Source organism: Microtus ochrogaster, chromosome 5 (assembly GCF_000317375.1).
Source record: "Microtus ochrogaster isolate Prairie Vole_2 chromosome 5, MicOch1.0, whole genome shotgun sequence".
Lineage (NCBI taxonomy): Eukaryota > Metazoa > Chordata > Mammalia > Rodentia > Cricetidae > Microtus > Microtus ochrogaster.
In genome coordinates, this window is record NC_022012.1 from 94,629,909 (window position 1) to 94,646,995 (window position 17,087).

General features: G+C 47.1%; 1 protein-coding gene across 1 annotated transcript in view; it reads left to right on the forward strand.

Moving 5' to 3' along the window:
* Abhd5 (abhydrolase domain containing 5) overlaps nt 1-12,327 on the forward strand; it is a 28,247-nt gene extending 15,920 nt beyond the window's left edge. The window contains exons 4-7 of the mRNA XM_005348144.3: nt 4,027-4,181; nt 7,105-7,216; nt 9,568-9,754; nt 10,285-12,327. Coding sequence (XP_005348201.1) covers nt 4,027-4,181; nt 7,105-7,216; nt 9,568-9,754; nt 10,285-10,374 — 544 coding nt within the window. The 3' untranslated portion in view covers nt 10,375-12,327. The remainder of the gene's footprint in view (nt 1-4,026; nt 4,182-7,104; nt 7,217-9,567; nt 9,755-10,284) is intronic.
* The last annotated feature ends 4,760 nt before the right edge of the window (nt 12,328-17,087 follow it).

Consider the following 17,087-nt stretch of genomic DNA (forward strand, 5'->3'; position numbering starts at 1 on the left):
CTTTCTTTCTTTCTTTCTTTCAAGATTTATTTTATATTATTTGAGTTTGGTTTTGTTTTGAGATATATAGCCCTGGCTATCCTTAAATTAGCTGCATAAACCAAGATGGCCTTGAACTCAGAGATCTGCCTGCCTCTGCTTCCCGCATGTTGGAATCAAAGTTGTGTGCCACCATGCCTGGCTTAATTGTCTTTTTTTTTAAAACTAATACTTTTGACTTCATAACATTTGTTAGACGTGGGTGAATTTCAAAGTAACAGTGGATTTCCAGACATCCCAGCATCATGAGGAAGTCTCATAACAAGTGGGGTTCGCATTTGATGTTTCTAGATGTGGGGCTGCCTCCCGTGTCATCGCGAGTGTTTCAGCACGGACTCTGTGTACACTGTCAACTTTGGTGGTGGTTTTGAGTCACAGCTGCATCTTCCCCGATGCTATTATCATCCCTACCCAAAGAAAGGCTTCAAAATCATCATACCTTATTGGAATGTTGGCTATATGCCCAGCTACGTGTACATGAGTTTTATTGGAATGGCATTTTAAACACCCGTACAGTGGCTCAGCCCCAGGGGTGAGTGCTGCAGGCAAGAGGCAGACCGTGCTCTGAGAACCCGGTCTGGTCTCCTGTCCAGTGATGGTCTAAAGAAATATTTTTTGAGCTGAGGTCTGAAAGAGGCATGCTGGGTGGCGGGAGACAGCTCCAGATGAGGGGCACAGCCATCTCGGTTCATCTCAATCTTTCAACTATAGCGCGATGAGTGGAGATGCCGCCGGGAATTTCACTAGTAGATTAATGTGATAGGTCACAAATAGAGCTACTTGCTGCTTGAAGAGTCTTGGGCTGTCTTCATTAGGAAGAGTGAAGCTCACCAGTGCTGGTAACCAAGATATTTGCCTCTTCCTTTCAACTGTTCAGATTTCCCTTTGCAAAGAAGTATCTGTGTTACAGGTATTTGCTGCACACTAAGAAAGGCTGTGATGGACGCTTAGAAGGATGTACTGTAGTGCAAACTGCAGTCCCAGCACCCGGGGACAGAGGCCGGGAGCACAGAACTTGGAGGCCACTCTGGAGCACACAATGAGATCTTGTCTGAGAAAAGAAGTGGATAGGCACGAACTGGTAGAGAGCCGTCCCAGGTCACAACAGCACGCTAGAACTGTCTCCACCAGTGACAGATTGTGGACAATATTATCTTGAGCTCCTGCTGCTCTTGCCTGACTGCTTCCTGACAATGCAGACCTGGGCTGAGCAGCTTCCTGGTTCCTCCTAAGAAGAAAATTTCTTGCACTTGACCTGGAGCTGAATGTGCTGAAATGTTTTCCCTTTCTCCCAGTGGTGTGGTGTCAACAGGAAATACCCTGGGCTCACCTCTGGTCTGAGAATGCTCCTTTGTGTAGACTGGAGTTCTTTCTGGTTATCTCGCTTGCTCCTTTCCTTGTTTCAAGGAAGACCTACAGATTTCCTGGTGCATCTTAGTTCTGGACTGCTTGTTCTGGTTGTGTTGTTCTAGCTGGGCGCTGACGGCATCTGTAAGACTCAGGTGTATAGAGTCATGTGCTCATTAGACAGATACCACCCCGCCCAGTGAGCTAGTGCAGATGTGACCCATTCCTTTGCCCTTAGAGGTGTAAGCTGTTTATGGGCTGCAGACCAAAACTCTGCTGGCCGCCATCGAGAAGTGTGTCCTTTTGTTTCAGAACGGATGGGCTGTCCCTTTCTTCCCGCTCTTCCCGTTCCGTGTTTTCCCGTAGTTGTTGAGGGAGGTATCTGCTAGGATGGTTCAGGTGTGCCATCTTTTCAGACTCATTCCTCACCTACCTGTGAGCTGACAGCCCTGTCAGGGTGGCGCCCGTACTGTGGCTCACGTCTGTAATTTTGGCTCTCAGGAGGCAGAGAGGGAGGAGGAGCTTTACAAATCCGAGGCTGGTCCAGGCTACATAGCGGCTCCAAAAGGTAATACATAAAACAGAAATGTAAAAATCCTCCAGTTTATCCTCTGTGGGATACACTTTGCTAAGACAGCTTCTCTACTGGATACTTACCGCAGCAGCCACCAAGGGCGATGCTTTGTGTGGTCTGTTGTATTCAAATGAAAAGCAAGGAAATTATTTTATGAGATCTTTTACATATAACTAAAGTGGATGCATCAAACTACATTTCTGATGTTGGAGGCTTTAAAACTTTATTTTTAAATTTTTTTTTTTGCTATAAGTGTTGTAAAGAATTTGTGTGTGTGTGGGAGGGATAATGCTCATGCTGGTTGTATTTTTTAATTCCAAATAATACATCTTATCAAAAATAAAACAACACTTCTGGCCCTCTGTAATATCCTAACCAGCAGCGGTATAATCCAGGGCCATCTGGGGACCACAACAGTCCACACCATGGAACAAAACAAAACCCGCAGGCCTTACTGAGAACTGCCACCTTTGCCACACTGGTCCTGAAGACAGGCTTGAACAATTCTAGGTCAATTTTACTGTCTTTCAGAAACAAGCAAATAAAGATTCTTCACCCTGGTTTATATACTTCGCACAATGTATTAAGCTGACATTTTCCAGAGGATATTTTGAAAAATATATTAAACAAGGCAAGCAGAGGCAAATTCTTACCTAGAGCAAGGTGAGACTTTCCTCCTTGGAGCACAGCGGGGTGTTTGGATGAAGAGCTCATTTCTTTGTTTAGGAAGTTTGCCAGTAGTGAATACTGCCAGCTGCTTCCTGCCATGAATGCTTGCTGTTTTCATTAAGGTGGCCATTCCTTTAATTCTGCTCTCAATGCTGGCATGTCTCTCCCACTCTCTGAATTTAAAGGACTCTGCCATTTTGTTTTCAGAAAAAAAAATCTATTTTCGATCTTTTTCTCATACACTATTAAAAAACTTAGACTTGAAAACACAGTAGGTGTGCACAGCTGTCTGCAGCACATAACTCCCTCCACACCCATAGTTCCACCCACAAACGGTCGCAGGCCTCTACAGTCGGGAGACAGTGTTTGCACTGACTGAAGGTTGGTAAATTACAATGCACTCTTCCGCTGCTGTGGATGCTTCTGGAATGAAAGCCTGAAGGGGAGGGGCTGTCCCTGTGAGCACACGGGAGTGGGAAATGAGGTCCAGCCTTACTCTGCGCTAACAACCACTCTGCGTCTCCGCTTCCTTCCATCCGTGATGAGCGGTCAGACTGAATTTTCTCTGTTCTCTGCGACTGTCCTCACACGTGCTGAAAAAACACTAAAGCAGATTTCTATGTAAGAGATAAAACCACGTGGACAGTTTTCAGTGGCTCTGCCGCTGCTTGAGGTGTGGCTGGGGAGGCCGTCAGACACTGTCATCTGCTGGGGTGGTCTGGCCATGGGGGACTGCTGTGGGTACAGTTGAAAACGTTCCTGTGTTGGGGGCTGTGCTTCAGGAAGTCTTTATGATAAAGAGAAGAAATCGCACCTCTCACATGGTGGCAGTTCACAGTTCTCTTTCTTTATCAGGATAAGTTTCATAAGACAGAATTATACCTATTAATGTTGTACTGAGTCTATTTGTATGAAATTAAATGAAACAGTTGTCTAGTAAAGAAGTTGTTTGGGGGAGAATTATAGCTAGCTTATTGTGTTGCCGTGGGTGGAGTGGACAGACGTGCTTCTTTTGCCACACTCAGACTCCCAGACGGGAATGTCTTTTGTGAGCCCAGAATGTATTATTGCCACGTTTGTGGGGAAATCCTAACTTGCCTTAAAACTTTAGAATTATTGTCCCATAAGAGATTAACCATTTCATGGGTGTAAAGCTGATCTCCCATCAGTTCTGTAGCGCCCTCTCCTTTTTCTCAACTCCCCCTTCTCCTTTCTTTTTAGGAGCGCAGTTATATGTTCTACTTTGGTGTATATTTTGTTCAAATAAGCAAAGCCTTCCTTTTACCGTTAGCTCCCCAAATCCTTCAGTTTTAAGAGCTGACACAGTGGGTTAGCAGTCAGTCCTCCATTTAGGGGATCACAAAATGAACTTTAACTTGTTTTTCTTTCCTCAACAGGGTTAGTCACCTCATTTTAGTAGAGCCGTGGGGTTTTCCTGAGCGACCAGACCTTGCTGATCAAGAGAGACCAATTCCAGTCTGGATCAGAGCCCTGGGAGCAGCCTTGACTCCCTTTAACCCCTTGGCCGGCCTCAGGATTGCAGGACCTTTTGGTGAGTGTTCCTGTCCTGGGAAACAGCCGTGTTTACAGATTGACAGTTGAGAGCGCCTGCTCCCCACTGAGGATTGGACGGGCCTCCTCCCATTAACACCCTTGTCAGCTCAGAGTGCCCCTAACGCTACAGAGCCCTTGTGTGTAGCTGGTCACGTGAGTCACTGTCCCTTTCTGTCATCACATGGTCTGGTTCCACACATCAGCTCAAGAAACCATCAAAATTCACACTATGATTTTTGTGAAGACCCGTTGCGTCTCTCACAAATGGGAGACCGTCTGTGTTCCCTGGTTACCTTTGCTAGTCACAGTCACAGATAAATCAGGGCTCTCGCTTTTCCTGATTCTTCTGTGGTAAGGATCAGGCTGTATAATGATGAGATGAAGCCCATCACTTTCCTTTTATATTGTAACACATTACAAGTCGGTAGCAAAGCAGAGACAGGGAAACACTGGAGATAAGGTAGGTCGGTCTCAGCACCCTAAAACCCGAGCAGATGCTGTGTGGGGTACGGGCAGGAGTGAAGCACGATCACCTCTGTGGTCATTTGAGAGGCCGTGGCTGCCCGTGAGAAGCCAGCAGTAGAGGCTGTGGCTTCTCCCTCTGTGGTCATTTGAGAGGCCGTGGCTGCCAGTGAGGAGCCAGCAGTAGAAGCCATGGAGCTGATCCGTCACCACAACTCAGGTCTCTCCTTCCCCCCCTCCTGTCCATGTGATGAAAAGTGACATGATCCTTTGCGTGAACATTCTGGGGACTCCTGATTATTTACTTTGAGTATTGGTGTTTAGACTCTCATCTATCGCCAACATCTTAGGCGATAGCCACAAAAACGTCCTTCCCTTATTGACTCAGATGATGGCGACCTGAACCCCTACTCTGCCCCCTTACAATTTGTGTAAATTGGGAGTGCTTTTAGCAATAAATAACTGAATATCTGATAAATGACTTAAACCGTGAGCCCTTTTATGAATTTCCCAACACGCAGTCTGGGGTGAGTGGCCGTAGCACTTTCTAACTTCTGCGATGCTGTGCTTGTTCCCGTGCCTCCGATGATGACATCAACCCGAGACAGGGTTCCACTGTATAGCCCACCTGGCCTGGAACCGAAAATGTTGATCAAGCCGACCTCAAATTCACAGAGATCACCTGTCTCTGTCTCCCAAGTGGGGGGACTAAAGGTGTGCCCTACCATCCTGGCCTGCGTCTGTGATCCTTTTAACAATCTTAGGTTTCTGTGTGCATGGATGGATGTTTTGCCTGCACTTATGTCTGTACACCATGTGTACACCTGGTGTCCTGGAGGCAGAGACTGCATCAGATCCCCTGGAACTGGAGTTGCAGATGGTTGTGAGCCACCGTGTGGGTGCTGGGAGCTGAACTCTGTGCTGCCTACTGCTGAGCCATATCATAGTCTCATATCTGTGTCTGGGGTTCTCTCCCCTCCCCCATTGTTATCAGTGACCCCATGACACGAAACCTCATTCATAGAGCAGCTCCTGGAACAGTGAAGGGGGCTCCCAGGCCACCCCTTCGCTCTCTGCCCACAGAACAGTGAAGGGGGCTCCCAGGCCGCCCCTTCGCTCTCTGTCCACAGAACAGGGAAGGGGGCTCCCAGGCCGCCCCTTCGCTCTCTGACCACAGAACAGGGAAGGCAGCCTTCCTTAGTGATCACTACCTAAATCAGTACTAGGAAAGGAAGCCGCATTCCATTAGCAGGAAAGGGAGGGAGACATGGGAAGGTAGATACAGGTATGGAGTGACCACTGTCTGGCTGCTAGATTCTGCCCCCTTCTTTCCAGTCCTGGAAACCTCCTTGCCCTTTGGGTGAGAATGGTTGAGTAAAGGAGTCGTAAGAGGCCACAGGGTTGAGCTGGTGAGCACTTCACACTTGTCACACTTCTCTGGGGCTCACTCAGGGTCACCCTTGCCCAGCGCTCACTCAGGGTCACACTTCTCTGGGGCTCATTCAGGGTCACACTTGTCCAGCGCTCACTCAGGGTCACACTTCTCTGGGGCTCATTATCCAGTGCTCACTCAGGGTCACCCTTGTCCAGCGCTCACTTGGGGTCACCCTTGTCCAGCGCTCACTCAGGGTCACCCTTGTCCAGCGCTCACTCAGGGTCACCCTTGTCCAGGGCTTGCTCAGGTGTGATGTGTTCTCCCTCCAGTCCTCAGTCTCTCTTGAAAAACGCCTGTCTGGCTATCTGGCCATCCTTTGATAAGCTCCTTGGGTTCTCATGAAATGTTAGCAGATTGCAGGGCATCACAGGCATAAAATAACAATTATGGGGAAAGAAAAGTGGGAGGGGAGTGAGGAGCCAGTTCTGTCTTCTGCTCCTGCCTGTGCTCGGGCATGGCCGAGGTGGCACAGAAGAGGGAGAGAAGAGCCATGTTGCTAGTACAATGAGCAGCGAGGAATTCAGCAGAGAACAACCACAGCTATGCCAATGAGAGGCCTCTGCTCTGCCTTCTCTTCTCCTGGAGGCCTTGTGCTGTCAGCATGACCGGGATCCTGGTGTTCCAAAATTATATACAATAGTTTGCTTGTTTAGACTCTAACATAGTCTTATTATGTTATTGTGGAGGGAAAGAATACAAGCCAATAATGTGATTTTACATGTCGGCTACTCTGCTCAGTGGCCTCACTTGGAAATACATTCTGCAGAAAGAAGTCCTAGGAGCCCAGTGTATTTGGAGCTCCTACAGCGCAGCTGCGGTCAGCATGGGTCCTTCAGGTCTTACTCTTCATGTCCTCGGGGACTTAGCATCTTCCAGGATGTATGCTTTGTTCCAACCTAAGGTGTATATTTAAGAACATGAGTAGATGTGTGTACAGAGCACTTGCAGTATAAACAAACACATTTTTATGCTGTGAGTAAGTTAATAACGTAGTAGATGTGTGTTTCTATTTTCTGCCGAATAGGGTTAAGTCTAGTGCAGCGCTTAAGGCCTGATTTCAAGCGGAAGTACGCGTCCATGTTTGAGGACGACACCGTGACCGAGTACATCTATCACTGTAACGTGCAGACCCCGAGGTAAGGCTCAGACTCTGACTGTTCCTTCATCTTCATTCCTTCCTTGAAAATTCTATACTTTCACAGTTACCTTTCCCACACTCATCTCGGAATTATCCCCGTTCCCTGCTTAACCAGCTTTGTCCTCTTTTTTTCTTAAACCCACCAAATAAAGTTGGTGCTGCTCGTATATTCTTGGGTGAGTGACCCTCTGCTAGAGGATGGCTGGCCTACGGGGAACACACCTTAAAGAAAACGGGTCTTCCCCTCCCAGCAGCCGTCATTTGCCAATAGCTCCTACCTCAGAGGTAGATCTCCCTCCTCCCGCTCCAAGCTGGGATTTTTGTGTTGTTTGAGCTTGTGCAGGTCTTGTAAATTCTGTCACAACTGCCGTCAGTTCCTGTGTGTGTGTGTGTGTGTGTGTGTGTGCGCGTGTGTGTGTGCTGTCACAGCTGCCGTCAGTTCCTGTGTGTGTGTGCTGTCACAGCTGCCGTCAGTTCCTGTGTGTGTGTGCTGTCACAAATGCCGTCAGTTCCTGTGTGTGTGTGTGCTGTCACAACTGCCGTCAGCTCCTGTGTGTAGCTCCCCTGCTGTGTCTAGAAAACTGTTATTCTAAACTTATTGTTTGTGCTTCAAAGTTTTGTTTTTATAAATATGTGTTTATTGGTAGTTAAATATATTTTAAAAGATGCATGCCTTTAATCCCAGCACTCGGGAGGCAGAGGCAGGTGGATCTCTGTGAGTTCGAGACCAGCCTGGTCTACAAGAGCTAGTTCCAGGACAGGCTCCAAAACCACAGAGAAACCCTGTCTCGAAAAACCAAAAAAAAAAAAAAAAGACATATTTCTGCTACATAATTCTCCGTCTATTCATGAAGTGGCTATAGTGTAAGCATTGTGTATTGTAAATAAATGGGCATTGTAAATAAAATACACTTCCTTCCCCTCAAAGAGTATAGCCAATTCTAGGATGGCTTAGGTTTAGGAATCTCAAAGAAGAGGTCTAGGTTGACAGACAAAAGAATTTCACTTCAAGCTTATTTCCCAAACTGAATGTGAAGGCTCCATACACAGGAGGTGCCCAGTTTAACAGAGGCAGTGGCCTGCAGAGGTCGGAGGCCGTGGCCTACAGAGGTCAAAGGCCGTGGCCTGCAGAGGTCAGAGGCAGTGGCCTGCAGAGGTCAGAGGCAGTGGCCTGCAGAGGTCAGAGGCCGTGGTCTGCAGAGGTCAGAGGCCGTGGTCTGCAGAGGTCAGAGGCCGTGGTCTGCAGAGGTCAGAGGCCGTGGTCTGCAGAGGTCAGAGGCATGGTCTGTAGAGGCACTTCTAGAGTCTGACAGGCTTGTACAGGTGACAGACTGGGCAGCACTTTTCGGTTCACTTGGCAGTTCTCACGCCCCTTATTGGGCATCTCCTAATGTCTGCACATCAGTGTGAGCAGCCCAGCTCACACTGGGTGAGGACTGAGAAAGGGTGAGTGGGACAGCCTTCTGCTTGCTAACTTAGGACTAGAGGGGGAGACAATACTCAAACAAGCGCAGGGCAGCCAGAAAAAGCAAGGGGAACAAACACGTGATTTTCTAAAACAGGGCTTTTGAGCACCAGGTGCAAGGTATCTGTAGAAAGCAAACTCTGAAGATGTGGGGTACTGGGAGGAGCCTCCGGAAGGGGCTTCCAGTTCTGAGGGTCCTGGTGCGTCAGCAGTGTGGTCCCTGCTGGGCATAGGGCAGGGCGTGGAGTTCAAGGACATTTTGGCTTCGCAGCCTGGGGTACAAGCAAACACAATGGCTCCAGAGCTCGGGTGAAGGCTCTGACCTGACTCTGCAATTCTGGGCTGCATCAGTGACAAAGGCTGGAGACAATCCTAGTCTGCGTAGGCCAGGGCTGGACGCTGTAAGGCAGGGCTGGCAGACCTAGGGCTAGGCCAAGATGCCCACACAGCACAACCTCCCCCCCCCCCCCCCCCCCTGGAAACCTTTGGTGGGCGGGGCTGCAGCAGTGTGGGTTAAAACAGTTAGATTCTCCCTCAGTAGAGGAGCTGGAGGCTGCTGAGCCTAAGACATGCGCAGTTTTGTGACTGGCTGGCCGGTCGGTCCCTAGGTCTCTGTTGTCTCCGACTTGCTCAGCAGTCCAGGGACTTCTCCAGAGCATCCGTTACTCCAGCTTCAGCTTCTTATTTTGAATTAGCTAGGTCATACTGCAGCTTCGTTTATCTAATAGCAGTAATGAAGGATGTCCCCTTACATTATCTAGTAAATTGTTCCAAAGTTTAAGTAAGCATTTCTCTTAAATGCTGGGAGGCCGAGTGTGAGTGTGTTTTAACTGGTGGGACTGTAGTGCAGACTCACTCCCAAGGTCATGCTTCTCTCTCCACAGTGGTGAGACCGCTTTCAAAAACATGACAATTCCCTATGGGTGGGCGAAACGGCCAATGCTTCAGCGGATAGGAGACTTGCATCCTGACATTCCAGTTTCTGTGATCTTTGGCGCCCGATCCTGCATAGATGGCAACTCTGGTACCAGCATCCAGTCCCTGCGACCGAAGTCCTATGTGAAGACAATAGTGAGTATGGAGCCATTGTTTCCTTTCCCAGTGAAGTGTGACTCATTAACTCCGTGGTTCCCTGTCTGGGCTCCACTCACAGCCCCGTTCAGAGACCTGATGTCGCAGGGATGCGGGCGGCTTTGAGTCATGCACACTTTTATGTCCCATAGTGAATCACCTTTCTGAGGACCTTCCCAGGCTCTGTGGAGACACTGAACGACTGGTTCATAGGCTCCCACCCATCTCCCAACGCAGTACACACAGCTGAATTGTTTAGCCCAGCAGCTGAGAGTGTCTTTGTGTTAGCACTTGCATGGTGGAGTTACTAAGATTCAGGAGATTTTCCTGTTTATCCCAAAGCCTCCAGATGGAAATCCTCAGTACTTCGTGGGGGAGTCTCTCTTGTCTTTTTTTTTTTTTTTTTTTTTTTTGGTTTTTCGAGACAGGCTCCCTTGTCTTTTTAAGACTCAAGGCTCTTGTTTCTGAGCAATGTTGCTTAGCCCCTGCTGTGTCTCACTTCCCTGGTCACACCTCTCTTCCTTTCCCAGGCTATCCTGGGGGCGGGCCATTACGTGTATGCAGATCAACCAGAAGAGTTCAACCAGAAAGTCAAGGAGATCTGCCACTTGGTAGACTGAGCCCACGGAGCTGTGGGAGTCCCTGCAACTGACGCCCCTCTTGAGCAATACCCTACACCCACGGAAGAGCAGAACTCAAGAACCAGGCCGCCCCTCGGCTGGACTCTGCACTGTTGTCTTATGAAGTCACTTCCACGTTTAAGCCAATTAGTGCCTTCTAGAAGGATGGCTTTCCTTTCCCCTACACAAAATGGAAGTACACAAAAGTCTTCCACTTTAATCGTAGCCTTAAATAAAGGTTATTTGTCCTTCTGATGTACTGAAAAATTGTGGTTTTTCAGCTGAGACTTTTCTCATTTTTACCTAACTTTGCTAATTAGGTGCTTGTCATATTGCAGCCTATATGCCAATGTAGGTCACTTCTGCGTCTGTTACATTAAATACTGTGACGTGCACTTTATTTCGTTTGCATGTATTTACCGTCTCTAAGAACTAGCATCTTTAATCCAAGTGTTTTTAAGTAAAAACTTTTCAATTTAGAATACTTCATTTTTGAAATGGAGTTTAGAATATTTCATTTTGAAATGGAATAAAAAGATAAGTTTTGATTAAAAGATGGAAGTGAATTGCTAGCGTTAACTCTTCTGTTTTTCTGTTGGATGCTTAAGGCTGCAAAGCTGTGGTCTGCGTTTTCTGTGTGCTCCATGGCGACACACAGGCTGCAGCAGCACAGTTCCTTGGGGCCTTCTGTGTGTGATCTAGGCCTATGGTTCTATGAAAATATTATATACACACTCAGTAATTCAAGTACTGAGAAGCCTGAACCCAAAGCCTTCCCCCTTTCTTCCTGGGCATGCTGTTCTTTTCCAGGACCCAGGATATAGCGAATGAACAGGTTTCCTCAGTTACAGGGATATTAGGGCTGTGACCTCCCAGTAAACCAAGGCATACTGTGTTTTCACGAACAGCTAACTTAGACGGTGCTTAAACTGAATTACAATTTTACCACTGACATCTAAAAATAGGTGGTGCTATTATGTCTCATGGCACCAGAAATGAGCTAGAACTTGTGTTTATTTTTTATTGAATATTATGTTAATCTAATTTATATACTTGAATCAGGATTATAAAAATCTATAATGTTGTTTGAACTGTTTGGCAGAAATCACCGTTGAATTTATAACTTCCTCACAGTTTTAAAGCGACAGAAACCATGAAAAGCTCCGCGTGGTCGCTGGATGCTAAGAAAGCCTCGTGTGCAGAGGACACGGAGGATTGTCACCAGCCTACTTTGTCCAGAGAAATGCAGGTCCCAAACTGAGGACCGGACAAGCACAAATTGTGGCTTGGTGGTTTGGGCTACTGCATTTTTAGTAGCTAATTTGGAGATTTTTTGGAAAATATAAGATCATATCACAGTTAATTAGCTGCCCGAAAGATAAACTGTCCTTTGTCAACTCCCGTACCTGGAGAAGAACACGTCAATCATACTAGAGCAGGAGAAGCAGCTCCCTCTTTTTCTGACTGGTTAAAGGAACTAGTTAGTACAAGAAGCCAACATGAGACCAGAAGTCTCTCCACCTTGAGAGTAAACATAGCCTTTCCTTTGTAGTTCGTGATTTGGATGGCCAAGTTCAACCTCGAGGGTGGTACAAAATCAGGGCAGTACTTTTGTCTGATGCCCCCAGTATCAGTCTCTGCCAGCTGACGGAGAAAGTTTCTGCACTAGAAACAGGTCCACCCAAACGTCAAGGGAAGCTGACCTTCCTACTGACTGCTTTGCTTTATTGGAAACATGTCATGATGCTTCTTAAAAGCTAAACTTCTCTTGGTAAATGTAATTTTGTAAAGATTAAAAGCAGAGACATTTATAAATAGTTGAGAGTTCTTGAGAATACAGTGGTTGCTAAATGTTTTTCTTATAAAAGGCCTCTTAACTCTGTTTGATCTTTGCTAAGTTATTTGTACCTTTGCCTTATTTTACAGAATAAACCTGACAGTCTGAGCACCTTGGGGGAGCTGTGTGTTTCCTTGACTCTTTGGCGTGGGCCCATCTGTTAGAGTGGTTACGACAGGACCATGATCCAGCGAGTGTCCCATCAGCGCTGTGGTTCCTAGGGCTGGCTGCCCTGTGCCGTGCCGGTTCTGTGACCGCCATACACAGCTCACTCATGTTCATGCAGGTCCTCGAAATACGTCCCCACTCCCTTCATTGTAGAGGCCACTGTGCAGCATAGAACTCTGATTAAACAGCCATGCCAGGTCCCAACCGTGTATTTGTAGCAAGTACAGGAAATAAGAGCCCCGGGGGGAGCAGCGGAGAAGATAGGGTGACAGTTGCAAACAGTGGGCCCGCATCTCACTGGTGTGGTCACACCTAGAATGGCACAAGTGTGGACAGTCACATGAAAATTACAACAGAATCCATTCTTCTTGTGCACAGGGATAAAGTCGCAATGGATCGATGACCCAATTAGAAGAGTAATAGCTTCTAAGCACTGTAAAATTAAAAGTCTGGGACCAAACGCGGTCAGTTCAGCCATAACATGACTATTGTATTAATTTCCCCATTGCTGAGACAAAATATGGGACGGAAGTGGTTGGGAGAAGAAGAAATTATTTCATCTCAGCTTTGTAGAGGGCAAGGCGTGTCAGAATCCAGGGTGGTGGGGGCGGCAGGCTGCTTGTTCTTATCTCACTGACCAACCCGGAAGCTCAGGCAGGGCTCAGAGCCGGCTCTCATCCTGTAGCCTTAGTCCTCCATCTGCCCCTACAGCCAAAAGCTTGCGTGACCTAAACCAGCTACCAGCTGAGAACCAAGTCATATCTGTATCAGTAACAGTCATGCACGGGACTGTTATACAGTCTTATGAATGAGGTTGATGTATAAGTGGCTATATAGAAAATTCTAAAACATTAAACTTTGAAAGCCAGAAAAAAATGCAGAATATTCCATGTATATGTATGCAGGCCCACAAAAATATGTGACTGCACACAGAAGCGTGTGTCTGAAGTTTCCGAAAGTTATGCTCAACACACATATGCTCATAGATATGTATGGACAGTTTTTGGGAGAGGAATGTGTACTTGAGTTTGTTAACAGTGGTTAGCTTTGAAGAGGGATGCTTCTGTTTATGAAGATATATAAACTCTGGAGCTTTGTACATCCATTATGTTTTAATAAAAGCCACATAAAAATACAGGGAAGAAATCTTGGTTGCTATAAATCACCTAAGAAAGTAACTCCAGAGTTTTACTGGCTCTGCTCATTTCTGTATGGCCATGTAGATCCATATTTGGGCCAAGGGTCAGATTCAATGTGTGGAAGGCTGTATGCCAGTTGTTAAAACTTGAGCTGTGAAGTCATAACTTGGAAGCACAGAAAACTTTGTGGTTTTGAAACAGGATCTTGCTGTGTCACCCAGGCTAGCCTCAAACTCATGAGTCCTCTGCCTCCCAACTGTTGGAACTGCAAGCATGTGCTAACACACCTGGCCCACTTTTCTGGCTTATTTGTTGAGAGGTTCCTGGCACTGGGATGCACATTTATTTATTCAGCGGGATGTAGTTAACTTTAAGCCAACGAGGGCTTCATCTCCAGCATTAATGGCACTTGCCAATAATCCCTCACTCAGGAGCTGGTGCAAGGAGGGTCAGAAATTCAAGGTCGTTCTTATAGAGTAAGTCTGAGATCAGCCGTGGCTGTGTGAGACTGTGTCGCAGAAAATAAAAAGCCTTATTTCTCTACTTCCGTGTTTGCTATCATCTCTCTCATGCCTTTTTTCCTAAAAATTATCCTTAAAAGTTTTTTAAAATGTTATATTAATTCAGAACTGGCTGAATTTATTTGCCTGGTTACAGGCAATGGTCAGGCTTTATGGTCACTTTGAATTTTAAGTTTGAGAGCTAAGCTAATTAAGAACTTCCTTATCAATTTTTTTCTAAGTGATTTAGGTAAGTTTTATTACAACCCATTTTTAATCCTTAAAGACTCGTGCATTCACTCAGGGCTTAAAATGATTCCATGAAGCCAGACAGTGGTGGCGCAGGCCTTTAATCCCAGCACTTGAGAGGCAGAGGCAGGTGGATCTCTGTGAGTTCAGGGCCAACCTGGTCTACAGAGAGAGTTCCTGGATAGCCAGGGCTACACAGAGAAACCCTGTGTCAAAAAAACAAAAAAACAACAACAAAAAATGTTTCCCCGAAGTGCCTGTTAATTGAAGGTTTAGAATAAATCAGGCCTTCCTTTTCTCTTCCTTTATACTGCATTCAGTTAAGAAAGAAGAATCCCTTGGCTGACATTGTCTGATCCTGTACTTTGTGGAGATAGGTGTGAAAAGCCAACGGAGAAGCCTATTTTCTTCCGTGGCAGAGTTAGGAAGGCGTTAGTCATGGCAGGGTAGGGATTGTGCCCTACACAGACCACCACAGTTTACAGCGTATCGTTAGCGTGTTTGCCAGTTTAGACAATACAGTAACAAAAACAACTGGGTGTAGAGTCTAGGATGCCAGATGCAGTTGGACCCTAGCAATGATAGGTCTCTGTTTTCCCTGAGGCAATACCTGGTTGCAGGAAGGGAGGCAAAAGGAACAGATCGTCCAAAGGAAATGCCTAACGTTCCAACCATTGTAGATTGGATCACTTGCCAGCACACATCCATCAGGACACCTCTAGACAAATGTCAGCCAGTCAGGGGTCCTGAATCTTAGAAATCCCTCACCCCCACCTTTACTACTATAAAAACCCAACCCCAACTGAGCTCGGGGGCTCCAATCATTCTAATAGGTTGGACACACAGAGAGTCCGAGTTTGCAAAGTCGTGTAGAATAAAAGCTCTTTGGTTTTATGTATGGGACTTGGTCTCCTTGTTGGTTTTGGGGGAACTTCACAGACACCAATGACTAAAGGTATTTCCCTCCCTGGTACTAACCTGCTTAACGCATTTCTGCTAACTATAAAATCCCAGCAGATCTTCCACAGATAACTGTTCAAATGATGGTGCTGGGTTTTTGTTGTTGTTGTTTTGGTGGGGTGTGGGGCATTGAGGCTAGGGCATGTGGAGAGTGAAGAGAAGCCAGTACAACGTGGAAGGGCTGCATTCCCGTGAGATAACTGGGGGTGGGGGAGGGGAGGCGCGGATGACAAGGCTGTCTGCCCTCTGTGGGCCCCTCCCTGATGGAGGAGGGTCATTAGTCTATCTGTTGCTTTCATTGGTTAATTAATCAAGAAAGCTGCTTGGACTGATAGGGCAGAATTTAGATAGGTGGAGTAGACCAAACAGAATGCTGGGAAGAAGGGAAGTGAGGCAGTCTCTATAGCTCTCCTCTTCAAGATGGACACAGGTTAAGATCCTTCCTGGGAAGCCACCACCTCGTGGTGCTACACAGATTAATAGAAATGGGTTAATCAAGATGTGAGAGTTAGCCAGTAAGAGGCTAGAGCTAATGGGCCAAGCAGTGTTTAAAAGAATACAGTTTCCGTGTAATTATTTTGGGTAAAGCTAGCCGGTGACCAGGAGCTGGGAGGCGGGAAGCGGCCCTCTGCTCCTTCTACACCTCCCATTTCACAGCGTTTCAGTGGCTGCTGATACCAGAGTCTCTCGTTCTCACGCATAAGCCTGCCTCAGGGGAAATCTGAGCATGACATGGGGCTATGCCTACCCTCAGAGCAACCTAAGTGCAAACTCGGGCACCTAAGAGTCCTCACTGCTCTCTGGTACAGATGCAGTGCCAAGGGCTAGCTACTTATAAAAGGGATATCACTCTGAAGGTAGTAGACAAGGCCTGCATTTTCACAGGCCCCTTCCCCAGGTCACTGGACATGGGGATGCTCAAATGTCTCTCAGACAGTTCATTTGATCAAACTCAAAAACTAGGGATGCTGAGACAACATCTCGTCCTTAGCCCAGTGCCCCACGGAGACAGGCAGAAATCACATTGAGATTCCGGGACATCCCTCTTGTTCTCTTCTCATGATGCCCCCTTCATTTTACAAGGGTTGTGAGATGCCCTTTGGCTCTCGAAGTCAGAGGGTTGCTGGTGTATTTCCCAGAGAGTGGGTTTCCTCCTCACTTCCTGGAGCAGTGGATAAAAGACGTAATATTTCCCGTTTCTAGTCCAAGTGTTGGCCCTTCCCTAAAGCTCCTTGCTTTGTTCACTCCTCCTCCAGTTGTCATTTCTTGACCCTGTTATAGATGAGTGGTTTGGCCCCAATAGGCTCTCACTTTACTGTGTTGGGGGATGAACTCCCGAGTCACCCTTCCCTGTGTCCCAGAAGGACAGACAGGCTTGCACCGCTTCAGCCCTCCCCTCTGCCAGCCTGCTAGGACACATCTGGCAAGCTCTGGCTACTCCAAACCATGCTCTGGGTTTGGAATCAAGAACTAGCCACGCAGGGGGAGCAGCATGGTTTTATTGCTGCTTTAGAGAACAGGCTTCTTTCTGCCAAAGGGTGGCTCGCAGTCCACATCTGTCTGGAAGCCTTCGTTTCTGCTTCATTCGTGCATTTGGGCCTGTTGGCTTGACTAGTCGGGCAGGCCTCCAGAGGCTGTGGCATACTGCTGGGCTTTTGCCTCTGGGGTTCTGCTCACCTTAGCATGGTGCTGCTGAGGTCAGAGCTAGCTCTGTGTCTCATTGCTGTCTGACAGTTCTTATGCTGTGCATTGAGCTGTGCAAACCAAACAAATGGTTAAGATTTGGGCAATGCCAAATTCTTACCAATGGGGGAAATTTGGAAGCTTCTGGACAACTTTGGATCCCAAAGCACCTCAATG